The following is a 20,752-nucleotide window of genomic DNA, read 5'->3' on the forward strand; positions in this document are numbered from 1 at the left end:
ACTCAGGGAACCATATCAGTCTTTCTCAAAAAGGCTGGCAATCAGAATAGAGCCAGTCATGAGTAAGATAATTCATCCGGATCAGACTGGCAATTATCTCTGTTGACTGTGTTATTTACTTAACCAAAGACATTACTAACCCTGGGATCCTAATATCCTGCTCACAAGGTATTTGATAGGATTGAATATAATTTTTTTACTCACAACTAAAAGGCTTGGCCATGTTCTGTTTATGGATAAATGTTTTGTACATGCCTTAGGCCTTTGTTCAAACAAATAACATATTATCCAAATGCTTTCCGCCTGTTAGGTGGACAAGTCATGGCTTCAAATCAAGTTCAAGTTTATTTTTATATAAAGGTTTGCTCAGTAAGTTTTACTAGCTTTTACTATCTTTTTATACAGTTTTACATACAGTTACATTTTTCTGCATTATTGCGTATTTATATTTTCAAAAATAAAACGATATGTTTCTGAAGACACGCTGTCTCACATTGTTTTCATAGTGAATCAAAAGCTGTAGTCAGAGCGCGATTTGCAGACTTGTGATTGGCTGCTGCTATATTAAGAAACATGTTGTGTCTGACTCATGATTGGCTACTGCAGGAGTCAGACACAACAACAGCTTATGTAAACAGGATGCATCACATACTTTGCATCCTTGAACACAAGAGACCATGAGGAGAGTTGCTCTGTTTCTGCTACTGACTGGGCTGTTCGCCAGTGGACAAGGTGAGTGACCTCTCTAAATTACCTAATTTTCTAATTTTCCATATGCAGGCCTGTGTTAATTGGGATCTGAGTTATTTGATATTAAAAATATATTCTAAGCTGAAACTGGTTGGGCATGTAACTCCACAGACTGGCATAACAACTATGATGAGCCTCTCAACTTTCAGTGCCCTCCAGGAGAGTCTATATCCTCCATCAGCAGGTGAGTAGGCTGTACTAATTAATAATTGTTAAGCTATTTTAAAATTATTATAAAGGCATAAACTTTCTTGAATTGACAAATTGTACATTAGGGTTAGCTTTGTCATGGCTGAATTCAATCAATTTTAACATTTAAATATAGCTATCAATACAAATATAATAATTGTGATTATGCAATGTGTTTTTTTTAAATAAATTTTTCTCCATTCCTTACTAATGTAAACAAAGCTATCACAACAGTTATCATGAGGACCGACGTTGGAAATTTAGCTGTAAACCCACCTTCAGCTGGGGTACAGACTGTTTCTTGTCACCTTATGGCAATGACTTTGATGAAACGTTCAGCTTCGAGTGTCCACCGCACCATGTGATCGCAGGAATAAGCAGTTACCATAATAACTATCATGAGGACAGACGGTGAGCTGATGTTTGATTGATTCTTATGTTTAAACTTTGATTCACTTGAGTTCATCTGAACTGGTGTCAATACCATGTTTAACACAGGTGGCAGTTTTACTGCTGTAGAAGTAAATGCACTTCTGAGGTCAGGGGTCATTGTCATTCTGGCTGTCAGTGGACTTCATACGTGAACTCCTTTGATGAGTACTTCTTCTGGACTGTGCCTATCCAGAGAGTTCTGGTGGGGACTGGAAGCTACCATGATGATTTTCATGAGTGAGAAAAATTGCTTTCATTTTAAGAATATATCCCCTTGCTCATTAGGTCATTTCTTATACTTAAGTCAAACATGTCAGACTGTGTGCTCTGTTGCTCACTAATGTGATGCTTGATTTACATCTTTCAGAGATCGCCGATGGAGGTACAAGTACTGTCTCCAACAATCATGTTAATAACAAGACTCACACAGTTCAGTGAAACTTACATTTCAAAAGTAGAAACACAGGATTGTAGTTGAGTGTTTGCATGCATTCAGTGGGCTAAAATTATTGAATTGGATTACTGGTTTTACATTTTCAAATATTATTGTTGATTAGATCACAGCTGTATTGATAGCTGCCTAATTAACCTTTATAAAAAATCCTAAATGTGCTAAAATTTGACAATGCACTGATATTTAAATCCATTCCAAAATTTTCAGCACAATCGTGGTTAAAAAGGTGCACAGATATGTTACCAGTAATAACAACCCAATCTCATGGTAATTCATAACTATTTTATGCTTACTTTAATCAAAAATTTTACATTAAGTAGTAATGTCAGTAATATAATCAAAGACAGATTCACACTTGTGTATAGAATAAAAATCTTATCTGTTCTGGTTCTTTGACTCTACTCATCTAATGTAGCAAATGTTATGCAATCAGAACTTACCTGAGGAAACCTGATGTTTCTCCCGGTTTATCCAAAGAACTCTTACTGATGGAAGACTGACAGGAGACAGCATTATCTGCTGTGTTCTGAAAAGTTTCAATAAGACATATATTAACAAAAGAAAACAAAAGTTTATTAATGTGTTCAGCCTTATGTTAACACATAAATTAACTCATGAAAGAGAAATTTACTTAGAGTTTCAATAAAGCTATTACATGTAAAAATGTAGTGCAGGTTTTTCCTTCATTGCTATATTTTCATACACATCAGTACATAGGCTAGCCATAGATGGTCCATTCTTATACTGTAGTATATTAAAAGATATAAGTTTCCTATATATGGAAATGTACAGTTACATAATAAGTTGGTCTGTTATTGTTTTTTGTTTCACTTGACGCTAAACTAAAAAAATTACACCCACTGACACGTCTGGGGGGAGAAATTTATGTGGGGGTGTAGAATGACAATGTACATATCGTTGAAGTATCGTTGAAGTGAAGTGACATACAGCCAAGTATGGTGACCCATACTCAGAATTTGTGCCCATCCAAATTGCACACACACAGCAGTGAACACCGTGAACACACACCTGGAGCAGCGGACAGAAATTAATGCTGCGGCACCCAGGGAGCAGTTTGGCTTTTAGTGCCTTGCTCAAGGGCACCTAAATCAGATTGCCGGACCAAGACTTGAACCCACAACCCTAGGAGTCAAACTCTCTAACCACTAGGCCACGACTTCCCCTAAAAAGTTATAGAGTTATAACTGACACCATTAAGACTGACATTTAAGACCTAAATTTAAGTTCTGGCAGTTCAAAATAATGTCCATATCACTTTAAAACAGATATGCGTTTTCCAAATCCTCACCCAGGGTTTAAGTAATGTTTGTAATGCTAGTCAAAGATGTACAGCAGGTGAGCGCGAGTCATGATAACAAACACGTCCAGCACACCACATGCTTTACGGTAGAATAAAGACAGTGTTTGAGGGAAGTTGTGGCCTGGTGGTTAGAGAGTCGGACTCCCAATCGAAAGGTTGTGGGTTCGAGTCCCGGGCCGGCAGGAATTGTGGGTGGGGGGAGTGCATGTACAGTTCTCTCACCACCTTCAATACCATGACTTAGGTGCCCTTGAGCAAGGCATCGAACCCCCAACTGCTCCCCGGGTGCCGCAGCATAAATGGCTGCCCACTGCTCTGGGTGTGTGCTCACAGTGTGTGTGTGTGTGTGTTCACTGCTCTGTGTGTGTGCACTTCGGATGGGTTAAATGCAGAGCACAAATTCTGAGTATGGGTCACCATACTTGGCTGAATGTCACTTCACTTTTTATTTTATTTTATTTTTTTTTTTTTCACTTGGACGCATTATTCGTCAGAACACCTGCTGGGAGATGACGCATCACGTGATGCAGCCTGTGCAGTAATTCGTACTTTTAAGGCAAAAGTTTAATAACAAAAACAACAACATTATAGTTGTTATTATCATATTATTAACATATCATAAATAATATCTTATTGTTGTTGTTTAGAGCACTTTGTAAAAAGATACATTTCGTTCATAATTTATAAGGTCCATGCACATTTCTTCATATTTTCGCTATCTCATATAAACGCTTAAGATTATAAAATCATCAAGTGAGTAATAAAAAACATGACCATGACAATACTATTATTTAAAAATAAAATTTCAAAGTGAAATCAGAACAGCTAATTTCTAACGGATTATTCCACCTACGACCACACTGTGGCAGTACAGAACAAGTTTGCACTCTAACAAAGCAAGTCACATTATATACTAGTGACCTAACTACTAAAACACTCCACAATCTCCTGGAATCATTTTATCAGCTGCATTGTTGCAGTTTGCATGCCCTCCTTGCCCTCTTCTTGGCTTTACTTTCTAATTCTCCACTCCCTGCTTTGAATCTTTTTAACTGACCTTGGCTGGAACATAATATTTAGCCTGTAGGTTACATGGCTTGAGGAAACAAACTAACAAGTCCACTGTGTTATTGTGTCCAGTTCAGGAAGCAGGTTGCAGAATGGCTGCAGATGGTCTCCATAATGTATGTCTAGCAGGTGGAACGTGAGATAGATGGGGCAGCTTCATGGCCCCAAAAAAGCTGATTTCCACACACACACGCACACACACACACGCACACACACACACACACACACACACACACACACACACACACACACACACACACACACACACACACACACACACACACACACACACACACACACACACACACACACACACACACACACACAGACATAGACTAAGACTAAACTTTTGTCATTGTTACTGGAGACATTATGAACAGGAGCATCAGCCTTATTACATTATTATTTTACAGATTATTGTCCTATATTACATGTCTCCCAAATGAGACAACTCTGGCATGTGTGGCAAGATTTGTTATTTTAATCACTGTATTTTCTGTCTACTGAGTCATTTTGTGCTAAATAAAATTCTGCTCTTTCAGTTCGGTTCCCATGCCTCTGCTTGTCTTTCACACGTCTCAGATATCAAGCTAAAAGTGAAACATTTCTCATTGTCAAGGTCTCTTGGGGGATGGGGGAAGGTGTTAGGCAGAGAAAGAGGGTAGAAACTGAAAAATGAAGAGTAGAATAAAGAAATAGATGCCAGGGAGGGAGGGTGGAAGCAGAGAGCGATAGAGAGAGAGGGAAAGTGTGTCCCTGCCAGAACTCACGTAGACCCACAGCTGCAGAGCCTTTCTGATCCCAGTACCTCCCTTCACCCCTTCGTCACAATCCCAGCGTTCAAAAGTGTGTGTGTGTGTGTGTGAGAGAGAGAGAGAAAGCGCCCTTTTATTTGTAGGTCAAAGTGTTTAAATAACCTGATTGTCTGGGGGGCACCACACAAACTTTGCAACAAACACATGCAAGTGCGTAAGGCAGACATGTGATGCTTTTTATAGTATAGTTAATATACATACCAGCTGAGAATAGACATCTGTGACACACATACTGTACGCGTAGAACGGTGTCTTGTATGACATCAGCCCATCTCTAGCATGCTTATTTGATCAATGCCTAAGTCTGATTGGTTGCCGCTTTGCTCTTTTCATGAATGGATTACTGTGATTGGTCACTGGTTTGCTTTGTTGATGAATTGGCTTTGATTTGATTGGTTGTGGCTTTAAAATTGTTAGATTTACATTACTGAAATGTAATTTTCAGTCATTATTGCTAAATAATCCTTGAAATGGTGATCAGGACCCTGTATATCTGTATATGAGCCTACTTTACCAAATGAATGAATTTAAATAATGAAAGTATCATGTGATATCAAAAGAGACCAGCCACAGAGTATTATGAGAGACATACATTTATAAAAGCAATTGCTTTATATGGTTTAGGAAGCATTATACAAAAATATTTGACCACAAAATTAACACTGATTTGAATTAAATAGATTGTTTTCCTAAAAATACAAATTTACTTATTCACTCATCATTTCCTTACTCATTCCAAACCAATAGGACTTTAATCTTTAAAACACAAATTCAAAGATTTAAAAAATATAAAACCTAAAAAGTTTCTATCACTTTATTGACAGTAACCAAACTTAGAAGATCTAAGACCAAACTTTAGTTCCTAAAGTTACAATATGAATCGAATGCTTCAGTCCAAGTCTTGTGAAGAGATACAATCACTTTAGACACTAATTAGACAATAATTTGGTGTAGAAATGATTTTCACTAAAGGATGCTATAAGATAGGAAAGCTTCTATAGGATAATATTTTCTTGCACAAGGATCATACTCCAACAATCTTCACACTTAAAGGTGCTCTAAGCGATGCCGGGAGTCGTAACTTCTTGTTGACGTTCAAATTGTTGTCAAACAAAACGGAGGCTAGCTAGACCCTCCCTCCTCCTCATCCGTGCACTAACCCCCCAAACTCCACCCCCAAATCTTTCTTGTTGGTTATTGGCTGGAACAGTTTATGTTTTGTGGTGCGGGTGAGCCCAGTTTGTTTTTCTTGTTGTTTGTGGAGCCTGTGGTGTCTAGAAAGACCCTGTTTTTTTTACAGTGTGTTCAGGGGACAAGCAGCTAGCGGATAGTGAGGAGATGTTTGCTGGATGTGACAAAGAATGTTTTGGCCTAAAATATGTGAGACATCACTTAGAGCACCTTTAAAGTAATGTTACAGTGTGTGATGAACAGGTTTAATTTCTGTTTCAAAGAATAACCAAAGTCTTATGGGTTTTGGAAAAAAAAAATGATATATATGGGTGAACTATCACTTTAAGGATTTCAAATATCCAAGTTTTTAATCAATGATATAAGCATTTATTTTGGCTGCTTACGGCATATTCTCACACATCTGCATTAACTGAACAAACCAAATATTATTTGTGCACACTAGTTATGTTGCAGAACTGAACAGCTCAGTCTCCATTAATCAGGTTGAGTGTTAACATGTCATCTTGACACTGGTCATTTCAGTAGAACATTCTGTGATCATCACCACACTACTATGGTCTGCTGCCACCATATATCTAATGCACAGAAATATGAAACATGGCAAAGCATGCTTTCACTGCAATAAAATATGGCTAAGAAAGATCACACTCACTCGTGTTCAAGAATTGTAAGTGCATCTGCTATCTGAGTAATCAAATCCAAATTTAGCAGCAGCTTAAACTTCTGATATTTAAAAGCATGCACTGACTCAAGGAGAAGACTATTTTTAGCCTGGGTCGTAATTTCAAGGTTTCCTAAGGAGAGCCGTCTAACATCATGCTGGCAGTTGGTGATGCCAGCTGGCTGTCTGGGAGCCGGTGATTCTGACATTGATAGGCTTCTACAACAGTGGGGCATCTGATTACACATTGTCTCAAAAGATCAGCAGTGTGTGTGAGAAGAGAAGATTCATTCAGACACCTGTAATGTACTTGTTTCTCATGAATCTGAGACTTTCACTCTTTTAAAAGGTGCTTCAGGGTTACTTTAAGTAATGAATGACAGCATCAGAATCAGAGGCATTATAATTCTTCATATAGCTTCAAAAAAGACAAACTTAAAAAAAATAACTTATGCGTGTGTGTATGTGTGTATATATATATATATATATATATATATATATATACAGTACAGACCAAAAGTTTGGAAACATTACTATTTTTAATGTTTTTGAAAGAAGTTTCTTCTGCTCATCAAGCCTGCATTTATTTGATCAAAAATACAGAAAAAACAGTAATATTGTGAAATATTATTACAACTTAAAATAATAGTTTTCTAACTATATATATATTCTAACTAAAGTATATTTGAATATACTTTAAACAAATAATTTATTCCTGTGATGCAAAGCTGAATTTTCAGCATCATTACTCCAGCCTTCAGTGTCACATGTAACATCCAGTCTATCACATGATCATTTAGAAATCATTCTAATATTCTGATTTATTATGAGTGTTGGAAACAGTTCTGCTGTCTAATATATTTGATGAATAAAAGGTTAAAAAGAACTGCATTTATTAAAAAAAAAAAAAAAAAATTCTAACAATATATATTCTAATAATTTATTTTCTTTACTATCACTTTTTATCAATTTAACACATCCTTGCTGAATTAAAGTATTGATTTTATTGAAAAAAAAGAAAGAAAAAAAAATTACTGACCCCAAATTACTGACCAGTAGTGTATATTGTTATTACAAAATATTTATATTTTAAAAACATAGCTTCTTATTTTTTTTTTTTTTTTTTTTTTTATTCATCAAAGTATCCTAAAAAAGTATCACATGTTCTGAAAAAATATTAAGCAGCAGAACTGTTTCTAACTTTGATAATGAATCATCATATTAGAATGATTTCTAAAGGATCATGTGATAATGATCCTAAAAATTCAGCTTTGCATCACAGAAATAAATGATAATTTAAAGTATAATAAATTTAAAAACAATTATTTTAAATTGTAATAATATATCACAATATTACATTTTTTCTGTATTTTTGATCAAATAAATGCAGGCTTGATTAGCAGAAGAAACTTCTTTCAAAAACATTAAAAATAGTAATGTTTCCAAACTTTTGGTCTGTACTGTATATATAATTAAATATTATTAACATTAATGTGACATTTTAATAATAGTTTTTACTGTATTTCTAACGGTAGTGTATATTCCATATATATTTATACATTTAATAAACTATTTGTAAAGTCATGCTACACTTAATAAACTAACAAATTATCCTAAGTATTGTACTTTGATTTGAGACATCATATGCAGCCTCGCTCCTTAACCACTGTTTACCACGTCCAGTGTTTAATAAACCTGATATGAGGTAACAGGTCATTGAATTTTAAGGATTTAATTATCACCTGTGTACAGAAACTGTGAGAAATTCTGTTTACAGTAAGCCAGACATTTTCGGTATTACATTTGTCTCAGACAGAAGATTTTCTGAATGAATCTGCAGGCTGTGCTGAGCTTTGCTGTGTTTCTCGCTGCAGCTGGTTCCCATAGAGACAGCGGACATGGCAAGCTGCACGTTGCCACGCCGCTGAGCTCAGCCTGCCACTGAGGCAGAGAGTCAGACAGTCAGCTGACTAGAGAGAGAGAGAGAGAGAGTCAGTCTATGAAAGGATACGGCTAAAGTTGTAAAGCGGCCGAGTGAGAAAGAGAAAAAGAGAGAGAGATTGAACGAAGGACTTTGTAAGGACGTGTTATGTAGTCTTTCTAAAAAAAAGAAATGGAGTTGAATTGAAAGAAAGAAAATGAGAGGGGGACTTTGAAAGGGTGTGGAAAAAGACAGAGTCAGAGTTCATACAATGCACATAATGACAGTATTTTTTGTCCAACATTTAGCAGATCCAGTGCGACCAAAACGACAGTACTGTGCAATATATAGCTGATGAATATCTGTGTGATGTCTATAGTTGGGTAGTTATTATTCTAGAAGTTCTTCTAATTCAAACTATTTAAATTATTCTTATTAAAAATTCAATTTTTATTAATGCATTATATATATATACCCTTATCTATATCTATAAGATTGCTGTTTCACACTTTATTATACATTTTCAGTGCAGCTGATATTCAAATAGTAAGGTGGTGAATTCTGTAAATGTTGAATTTAATGGAAAAATTTGTGGAATTTTGGTTTCAAACATGGTAAGTACTATAAGTAGTACTATAAGTCTTATTAGTAGTTAAAAGTATCATTAAATCAGCTGAAATATTTAATAAACAAGCACCTATGGGCATTGGCGGCTCCAGACAATTTTGATTGGGGGGGCAATGGGGGGTCCTGGTCATTTCAAAGGGGGTCTCATGAAAACCAACAAAAAATACAGTGGACAAGGCTAATAACGGCATATTACTGCTACTAAACAACAAAAACAACACGGCATATCAACTACTTTGTTTTTAATTAATTAATCAATTGCAGTTTGCAAACAATATGCTCAAACTTTAAAGGGTTGGTGTTTTAAATGGTTCGCGTCTCCAATAAGCATTAATCCACAAATGACTTAAGCGGTTAACTTTTTTAACGTGGCTGACACTCCCTCTGAGCAGGGCCATGCAGAGACCTTTGGAGGGGCAGGTGCTCAAAGTATAAAAGGGGCACATGGAACAAGGCTTTAAATGGCGCTGTTCAAAATATCAATACAGCAATACATTGTGATGCATTCCTTGCTGATTTGCGTATCGATATGGATGATTATGTATTGATACAGAAGCAAATGCTTTGATGCAGTTTTGAAAAAGAAACAATAGAGAAGACAATTTTAAGTCAAGTCAAGTCACCTTTATTTATATAGCACTTTAAACAAAATACATTGCGTCAAAGCAACTGAACAACATTCATTAGGAAAACAGTGTGTCAATAATGCAAAATGATAGTTAAAGGCAGTTCATCATTGAATTCAGTGATGTCATCTCTGTTCAGTTAAATAGTGTCTGTGCATTTATTTGCAATCAAGTCAACGATATCGCTGTAGATGAAGTGACCCCAACTAAGCAAGCCAGAGGCGACAGCGGCAAGGAACCGAAACTCCATCGGTGACAGAATGGAGAAAAAAACCTTGGGAGAAACCAGGCTCAGTTGGGGGGCCAGTTCTCCTCTGACCAGATGAAACAAGTAGTTCAATTCCAGGCTGCAGCAAATTCAGATTGTGCAGAAGAATCATCTGTTTCCTGTGGTCTTGTCCTGGTGGTCCTCTGAGACAAGGTCTTTACAGGGGATCTGTATCTGGGGCTCTAGTTGTCCTGGTCTCCGCGGTCTTTCAGGGCAGTGGAGGTCCTTACTAGGTGCTGATCCACCATCTGATCTGGATATGTACTGGATCCGGGTGACTGCAGTGACCCTCTGATCTGGATACAGACTGGATCTGGTGGCTACGGTGACCTTGGAATAAGAGAGAAACAGACAAATATTAGCGTAGATGCCATTCTTCTAATGATGTAGCAAGTACATAGGGTGTTATGGGAAGTGTTTCCGGTTCCGGTTTACCTAATTAATGCAGCCTAAAAATCCTTTAACGGATTTGGATATTAAAAGCATATTAGTATGTTATGTGTAAGCCAGGTTAAAGAGATGGGTCTTTAATCTATATTTAAACTGCAAGAGTGTGTCTGCCTCCCGAACAATGTTAGGAAGGTTATTCCAGAGTTTTGGCGCCAAATAGGAAAAGGACCTGCCGCCCGCAGTTGATTTTGATATTCTAGGTATTATCAAATTGCCTGAGTTTTGAGAACGTAGCGGACGTAGAGGATTATAATGTAAAAGGAGCTCATTCAAATACTGAGGTGCAAAACCATTCAGGGCTTTATAAGTAATAAGCAATATTTTTGAATCTATACGATGTTTGATAGGGAGCCAGTGCAGTGTTGACAGGACTGGGCTAATATGGTCATACTTCCTGGTTCTAGTAAGAACTCTTGCTGCTGCATTTTGGACTAGCTGTAGTTTGTTTACTAAGCGTGCAGAACAACCACCCAATAAAGCATTACAATAATCTAACCTTGAGGTCATAAATGCATGGATTAACATTTCTGCATTTGACATTGAGAGCATAGGCCGTAATTTAGATATATTTTTGAGATGGAAAAATGCAGTTTTACAAATGCTAGGAACTTGGCTTTCTAAGGAAAGATTGCGATCAAATAGCACACCTAGGTTCCTAACTGATGACGAAGAATTGACAGAGCAGCCATCAAGTCTTAGACAGTGTTCTAGGTTATTACAAGCAAGAGTTTTTAGGTCCTATAATTAACACCTCTGTTTTTTCAGAATTTAGCAGTAAGAAATTACTCGTCATCCAGTTTTATATCGACTATGCATTCCATTAGTTTTTCAAATTGGTGTGTTTCTCCGGGCCGCGAAGAAATATAGAGCTGAGTATCATCAGCATAACAGTGAAAGCTAACACCATGTTTCCTGATGATAACTCCCAAGGGTAACATATAAAGCGTGAAGAGTAGCGGCCCTAGTACTGAGCCTTGAGGTACTCCATACTGCACTTGTGATCGATGTGATACATCATTCACTGCTACGAACTGATGGCGGTCATATAAGTACGATTTAAACCATGCTAATGCACTTCCATTGATGCCAACAAAGTGTTCAAGTCTATGCAAAAGAATGTTGTGGTCAGTTGTGTCAAACGCAGCACTAAGATCCAATAAAACTAATAGAGAGATACACCCACGATCAGATGATAAGAGCAGATCATTTGTAACTCTAAGGAGAGCAGTCTCAGTACTATGATACGGTCTAAATCCTGACTGGAAATCCTCACATATACCATTTTTCTCTAAGAAGGAATATAATTGTGAGGATACCACCTTTTCTAGTATCTTGGACAGAAAAGGGAGATTCGAGATTGGTCTATAATTAACTAGTTCTTTGGGGTCAAGTTGTGGTTTTTTGATGAGAGGCTTAATAACAGCCAGTTTGAAGGTTTTGTGGACATATCCTAATGACAATGAGGAATTAATAATAGTCAGAAGAGGATCTATGACTTCTGGAAGCACCTCTTTTAGGAGCTTAGATGGTATAGGGTCTTGTTGTTGTTGTTTAGTGTTGTTGGTTTAGTTGATTTAACAAGTTTATACAATTCTTCCTCTCCTATAGTAGAGAATGAGTGGAAACTGTTCCTCAGGGAGTCTATAGTACACTGTCTGATGTGATACCGTAGCTGACGGCTGAATGGTTGCAATTTAAGTTTAAAATAATAATAGCTCTGGGATTAGAAACTGAAAAGTCTTAAATTGTCCCAACCTGATGGCTTTTTCTTCTCTGTTCTACAGAATAATTAAGAACAGCGGTTATAGTAAAAACAATAGAAAACACATGTGCCTCTACATTTTCCTCTTTCTCACCAGCCTCTGTCTCATGGCTTGCTGTTACCTGCTCTCTTTCTGTCACTTGTGCCTCTACATTTCCCTCTTTTTCTTCCTCTATCTCCATCTCCTCATTTGATTTATTACTTTCCACTCTCTGTCCATCTATGAACAAGACTCAATTTACTATTTCAGCATTAATCTATTATTTTAACCATCACTACTACTCTTGCACCTAATCAATAAGTCCACCTTAAATATTGATACAAAACATTAAAAAACTGATACACTGGAATATAATGATTAATATTATTATTACTACTGTTGTAGTTGTCTAAAATTGAACACCTTTGCAATGTAAACAAATGACAGGCTACATTTGTTATTCATATCCTTCACACTGCACTTTGATGTCAGGTATATTATGCATTTTTTATTGACATTGATATTTTTACATTTATTTCCAGAGAGATATTATTGAGTTTACAGGCTAAAGTGGTCTTGCTGTTGTAAACACTCTTGCTATTGTAGAAAAAAAATAATATTTGCGTCACATTTAAAATATAATTATATTTTAATTCATTTCTGAATTGTTTTTATTTGTATAATGATAATTCAGAGAATGAGAAAATCTGAATAGGCCTTACCAGTGTTGTGATAATTATTTTTAAGGCACTCTACGTGTTAAAAAATAAATAAGTACTGTAATATAATAAAAGTTTAGTCAAATAACATATAAAAGACCAGACCCCTCGATGTCTGTGAAACTTTTCTCCCTCAAACAGCACACTAGTGTTACTTCTACACTACAGGCTACACACAGCAATATAAACAACATATCTGCATGTTCTCACATCACATTGTCCTTGTAAAATAATGATGAGTAAATAAACATCAAAATCACTTCACTGAGAATGAAACACCGCTTACCAGCTGCCACGGTGTTGAAAATATCCTCTAGCAATTTAAAAATGCGCGTGTGGCGTGAAGAATAGTCCCGGTCGGATGAGGTCGTCGTCGTCAGGTGAAAGGTCATTATGTTGGTAATTTTATTTACGGCTAAATTATTATTAATTAATTGTACTAATATTATTATTGGGCGTGGGCAGGCATTCACAAAAGGGAATGTTATTACAAAAAAATTTGAGGAAATTTTGCTTTGACAAAAGGGCACTTAAGGGGCAAAAGAGCAGGTGCTCAAGTGAACCGGTTCTTTCGGACAGTTCGATCAAATAAACCAGTTGAAAAAAAAAACGGTTCACCGGTTCTTTTGCACTCGACATAATGGCGTCATTGATGACTGCCCTTCATTTAAGCCCTCAGTTTACCCGCACTCATAACACTAGCACAGAATCAGTTCAGAATCAATCACCAAAAGAATCAGTTCGGTTCAGATGCTGTGTGTGTCAGTCTGCTCCACGGTGAATCACACATGCGCAGTATCATCAGATCCTAGGTTCCTAGGAAGAGGGTGGGGGGTCAAATGGGGGGGTCAAGGCATTTTTTGTCAGAGTCTCGAGACCCCTCAAGACCCCCCCTGGCGCCGCCGGTGCCTATGGGATGTGTAGAAGTTTTTGAATGACTGATGTTCCAATTTTGCAGAACTTTCAGTGGAATTCTGCAGGTGTTTACAGATTCCATTTAAAGGGACAGTTCAACAAAAAATTAAAATAAAAAATTAATGTGGGGAAAATACTATAGAAGTCAGTGGGGACCAGAAAGCGCTACCAACATTCAATGTCAATGTCAATGTCACCTTTATTTATATAGCGCTTTAAACAAAATACATTGCGTCAAAGCAACTGAACAACATTCATTAGGAAAACAGTGTCAATAATGCAAAAATGATAGTTAAAGGCAGTTCATCATTGGATTCAGTTATGTCATCTCTGTTCAGTTAAATAGTGTCTGTGCATTTATTTGCAATCAAGTCAACGATATCGCTGTAGATGAAGTGTCCCCAACTAAGCAAGCCAGAGGCGACAGCGGCAAGGAACCGAAACTCCATCAGTGACAGAATGGAGAAAAAAACCTTGGGAGAAACCAGGCTCAGTTGGGGGGCCAGTACTCCTCTGACCAGACGAAACCAGTAGTTCAATTCCAGGCTGCAGCAAAGTCAGATTGTGCAGAAGAATCATCTGTTTCCTGCGGTCTTGTCCTGGTGCTCCTCTGAGACAAGGTCTTTACAGGGGATCTGTATCTGGGGCTCTAGTTGTCCTGGTCTCCACTGTCTTTCAGGGAAATAGAGGTCCTTTCTAGGTGCTGATCCAGCATCTGGTCTGGATACGTACTGGATCCGGGTGACTGCAGTGACCCTCTGATCTGGACACAGACTGGATCTGGTGGCCACGTTGACCTCGGAACAAGAGAGAAACAGACAAATATTAGCGTAGATGCCATTCTTCTAATGATGTAGCAAGTACATAGGGTGTTATGGGAAGTGTTTCCGGTTCCGGTTTACCTAATTAATGCAGCCTAAAAATCCTTTAACGGATTTGGAAAATAAAAGCATATTAGTATGTTATGTGTATGCCAGGTTAAAGAGATGGGTCTTTAATCTAGATTTAAACTGCAAGAGTGTGTCTGCCTCCCGAACAATGTTAGGTAGGTTATTCCAGAGTTTGGGCGCCAAATAGGAAAAGGATCTGCCGCCTGCAGTTGATTTTGATATTCTAGGTATTATCAAATTGCCTGAGTTTTGAGAACGTAGCGGACGTAGAGGATTATAATGTAAAAGGAGCTCATTCAAATACTGAGGTGCTAAACCATTCAGGGCTTTATAAGTAATAAGCAATATTTTAAAATCTATGCGATGCTTGATAGGGAGCCAGTGCAGTGTTGACAGGACCGGGCTAATATGGTCATACTTCCTGGTTCTAGTAAGAACTCTTGCTGCTGCATTTTGGACTAGCTGTAGTTTGTTTACTAAGCGTGCAGAACAACCACCCAATAAAGCATTACAATAATCTAACCTTGAGGTCATAAATGCATGGATTAACATTTCTGCATTTGACATTGAGAGCATAGGCCGTAATTTAGATATATTTTTGAGATGGAAAAATGCAGTTTTACAAATGCTAGAAACGTGGCTTTCTAAGGAAAGATTGCGATCAAATAGCACACCTAGGTTCCTAACTGATGACGAAGAATTGACAGAGCAACCATCAAGTCTTAGACAGTGTTCTAGGTTATTACAAGCAGAGTTTTTAGGTCCTATAATTAACACCTCTGTTTTTTCAGAATTTAGCAGTAAGAAATTACTCGTCATCCAGTTTTTTATATTGACTATGCAATCCATTAGTTTTTCAAATTGGTGTGTTTCACCGGGCTGCGAAGAAATATAGAGCTGAGTATCATCAGCATAACAGTGAAAGCTAACACCATGTTTCCTGATGATATCTCCCAAGGGTAACATATAAAGCGTGAAGAGTAGCGGCCCTAGTACTGAGCCTTGAGGTACTCCATACTGCACTTGTAATCGATAGGATACATCTTCATTCACTGCTACGAACTGATGGCGGTCATACAACCCGAATTCCGGAAAAGTTGGGACGTTTTTTTAATTTTAATAAAATGAAAACTAAAGGAATTTCAAATCACATGAGCCAATATTTTATTCACAATAGAACATAGATAACATAGCAAATGTTTAAACTGAGAAATTTTACACTTTTATCCACTTAATTAGCTCATTTAAAATGTAATGCCTGCTACAGGTCTCAAAAAAGTTGGCACGGGGGCAACAAATGGCTAAAAAAGCAAGCAGTTTTGAAAAGATTCAGCTGGGAGAACATCTAGTGATTAATTAAGTTAATTGATATCAGGTCTGTAACATGATTAGCTATAAAAGCTTTGTCTTAGAGAAGCAGAGTCTCTCAGAAGTAAAGATGGGCAGAGGCTCTCCAATCTGTGAAAGACTGCGTAAAAAAATTGTGGAAAACTTTAAAAACAATGTTCCTCAACGTCAAATTGCAAAGGCTTTGCAAATCTCATCATCTACAGTGCATAACATCATCAAAAGATTCAGAGAAACTGGAGAAATCTCTGTGCGTAAGGGACAAGGCTGGAGACCTTTATTGGATGCCCGTGGTCTTCGGGCTCTCAGACGACACTGCATCACTCATCGGCATGATTGTGTCAATGACATTACTAAATGGGCCCAGGAATACTTTCAGAAACCACTGTCGGTAAACACAATCCGCCGTGCCATCAGCAGATGCCAACTAAAGCTCTATCATGCAAAAAGGAAGCCATATGTGAACATGGTCCAGAAGCGCCGTCATGTCCTGTGGGCCAAGGCTCATTTAAAATGGACTATTTCAAAGTGGAATAGTGTTTTATGGTCAGACGAGTCCAAATTTGACATTCTTGTTGGAAATCACGGACGCCGTGTCCTCCGGGCTAAAGAGGAGGGAGACCTTCCAGCATGTTATCAGCGTTCAGTTCAAAAGCCAGCATCTCTGATGGTATGGGGGTGCATAAGTGCATACGGTATGGGCAGCTTGCATGTTTTGGAAGGCTCTGTGAATGCTGAAAGGTATATAAAGGTTTTAGAGCAACATATGCTTCCCTCCAAACAACGTCTATTTCAGGGAAGGCCTTGTTTATTTCAGCAGGACAATGCAAAACCACATACTGCAGCTATAACAACAACATGGCTTCGTCGTAGAAGAGTCCGGGTGCTAACCTGGCCTGCCTGCAGTCCAGATCTTTCACCTATAGAGAACATTTGGCGCATCATTTAACAAAAAATACGTCAAAGACGACCACGAACTCTTCAGCAGCTGGAAATCTATATAAGGCAAGAATGGGACCAAATTCCAACAGCAAAACTCCAGCAACTCATAGCCTCAATGCCCAGACGTCTTCAAACTGTTTTGAAAAGAAAAGGAGTTGCTACACCATGGTAAACATGCCCCGTCCCAACTATTTTGAGACCTGTAGCAGAAATCAAAATTGAAATGAGCTCATTTTGTGCATAAAATTGTAAACTTTCTCAGTTTAAACATTTGCTATTGTTATCTATGTTCTATTGTGAATAAAATATTGGCTCATGTGATTTGAAAGTCTTTTAGTTTTCATTTTATTAAAATTTAAAAAACGTCCCAACTTTTCCGGAATTCGGGTTGTATAAGTACGATTTAAACCATGCTAATGCACTTCCACTGATGCCAACAAAGTGTTCAAGTCTATGCAAAAGAATGTTGTGGTCAATTGTGTCAAACGCAGCACTAAGATCCAATAAAACTAATAGAGAGATACACCCACAATCAGATGATAAGAGCAGATCATTTGTAACTCTAAGGAGAGCAGTCTCAGTACTATGATACGGTCTAAATCCTGACTGGAAATCCTCACATATACCATTTTTCTCTAAGAAGGAATATAATTGTGAGCATACCACCTTTTCTAGTATCTTGGACAGAAAAGGGAGATTCGAGATTGGTCTATAATTAACTAGTTCTTTGGGGTCAAGTTGTGGTTTTTTGATGAGAGGCTTAATAACAGCCAGTTTGAAGGTTTTGGGGACATATCCTAATGACAATGAGGAATTAATAATAGTCAGAAGAGGATCTATGACTTCTGGAAGCAACTCTTTTAGGAGCTTAGATGGTATAGGGTCTAACATACATGTTGTTGGTTTAGATGATTTAACAAGTTTATACAATTCTTCCTCTCCTATGGTAGAGAATGATTGGAACTGTTCCTCAGGGGGTCTATAGTGCACTGTCTGATGTGATACTGTAGCTGACGGCTGAATGGTTGCAATTTTATCTCTAATAGTATCGATTTTAGAAGTAAAGTAGTTCATAAAGTCATTACTGCTGTGGTGTTGGGAAATGTCAACACTTGTTGAGGCTTTATTTTTCGTTAATTTAGCCACTGTATTGAATAAATACCTGGGGTTATGTTTTTTTTCTTCTAAAAGAGAAGAAAAGTAATCGGATCTAGCAGTTTTTAATGCTTTTCTGTAGGATATGTTACTTTCCCGCCAAGCAATACGAAATACCTCTAGTTTTGTTTTCCTCCAGCTGCGCTCCATTTTTCGGGCTGCTCTCTTTAGGGTGCGAGTATGCTCATTATACCATGGTGTCAAACTGTTTTCCTTAACCTTCCTTAAGCGTAAAGGAGCAACTTTATTTAAAGTGCTAGAAAAGAGAGAGTCCATAGTTTCTGTTACATCATCAAGTTGTTCTGAGGTTTTGGATATGCTAAGGAATTTGGATACATCAGGAAGATGACTTAAAAAGCAGTCTTTTGTGTTAGAAGTGATGGTTCTTCCATACTTGTAACAAGAAGTAGAATTTACAATTTTGGCTATATGAATTTTGCAAAGAACTAAATAATGATCTGAGATATCATCACTTGGCTGAATAATTTCAACACCATCAACATCAATTCCATGTGACAGTATTAAATCTAGAGTATGATTTCGACAATGAGTAGGTCCTGAAACGTGTTGTCTAACACCAATAGAGTTCAGAATGTCTATAAATGCTGATCCCAATGCATCTTTTTCATTATCAACATGGATATTAAAATCACCAACTATTAAAACTTTATCTGCAGCCAGAACTAACTCGGATGTAAAATCACCAAACTCTTTAAAAAAGTCTGTATGGTGCCCTGGTGGCCTGTATACAGTAGCCAGTACAAACATAACAGGGGATTTATCATTAACATTTTTTTCTTTGGATAATGTTATATGAAGTACCATTACTTCAAACGAGTTATACTTGTAGCCTGCCCTCTGAGAAATCCTGAAAACGTTGTTATAAATTGAAGCAACACCTCCACCTTTGCCTTTTAGACGTGGCTCATGTTTATAACAGTAATCTTGGGGGGTGGACTCATTTAAAATAATGTAATCATCAGGTTTTAGCCAGGTTTCTGTCAAACAGAGTACATCTATATTATGATCAGTGATCATATTTTGTTTATCCATATTGCTTCTGTTTTTTATTTGTTGAACCTCAATTATATTGTTAATCTTAACTTGGTTTGGAAGTTTTTTGTATTTTCTAGTTCGGGGAACAGACACAGTCTCTATAGTGTGATATCTAGGTGAAAGAGTCTCTATGTGCTGAGAATTAACTGACCTCTGTGACGGGAGGCAGCTAGCAGACAGTCGGTTTAGCCAGTCTGTCTGCTTCCTGACCTGGGCCCCAGTTAGTCAAGTATAAACACTAAGACTATTTGCCATATTTCTAGAGAGAAGAGTGGCGCCACCCCAGGAGGGATGAAGACCATCTCTTTTAAACAGGTCAGGTCTGCCCCAAAAGCTCGTCCAATTGTCTATGAAACCTATGTTATTCTGTGGGCACCACTTAGATATTCAACAAAATATCTTCTATGTTGAGGAGAGGAAGAAATTCACACATATGGAACTGTCTGTGGTAATGTCATACCAGACGATCCTTTGCGGGTGAAATGAAGCTGGTTAAAACAAGGCCTTCTTACCCGTTCCACCAAGAATTCACTTCCTATACCCACCAATTATGTAATATTCTGTCAGACACCCTCATAAATCCTCGGAGATGCCAGAAAACCCATATCTGTAACTCAAATATACAACTACCGGCATGATATATGTATGTAGTTTGAGCTTATGTGTGTGTGACTCAAGCGTTTGATTAATAGCTGCTGTCAGATAATAAGTCATCACAGTTGCACAGAATCATGGCTAATAACAGTGAACAATGTGTAAATTCCTTTGCTTACACTTCAGAAGTTTTAGAAATAGAAAAGACAACGTCCTTTGTCTTCAGCACTCACGCCGGGATGACCTCTTTTGGCTTGTTTGCTTGATTATAATATATATATATTATATATATAATTATATAAATGTCTACAGGTATGTTGGAAAATTGGAGAATCTGCTTAGGATCTCTTAGTACCAGGAAAACCTGCCAGAGAAGGGAGTGGTTGAAGGCATTAAGCTTATAAATGATTATATTCAACTCTTTCGGGTCCTGTCTTGCAAAAACCTACTGTAAATATTAATTATTTGCCCATTGTTGGCCGTCATGTGAGAAAGAGGGAGAGAAATCTTTTCTGATGCTAAGCCAGAATGTTCTGGGAGGTGATGTGAGAGTGCGTTTCTCCTATTAATCTGAGTTTGCAATGCCGCTCAAACAGCCAGTGATCATTTTTATCCC

At 37.5% G+C, this 20,752-nt stretch overlaps 1 protein-coding gene across 1 annotated transcript; it reads left to right on the forward strand.

The window, feature by feature from the left end:
- The first annotated feature begins 677 nt into the window (after positions 1–677).
- On the forward strand, positions 678–1,784 carry LOC132106236 (hemagglutinin/amebocyte aggregation factor-like). The gene is made up of 5 exons (XM_059511874.1): positions 678–732; positions 862–934; positions 1,162–1,350; positions 1,438–1,608; positions 1,739–1,784. The coding sequence occupies exons 1-5, from the start codon at positions 678–680 to the stop codon at positions 1,782–1,784; spliced, it is 534 nt and encodes a 177-aa protein (XP_059367857.1).
- Positions 1,785–20,752: the final 18,968 nt, after the last annotated feature.

The sequence above is a fragment of the Carassius carassius genome, chromosome 26, assembly GCF_963082965.1.
Source record: "Carassius carassius chromosome 26, fCarCar2.1, whole genome shotgun sequence".
Lineage (NCBI taxonomy): Eukaryota > Metazoa > Chordata > Actinopteri > Cypriniformes > Cyprinidae > Carassius > Carassius carassius.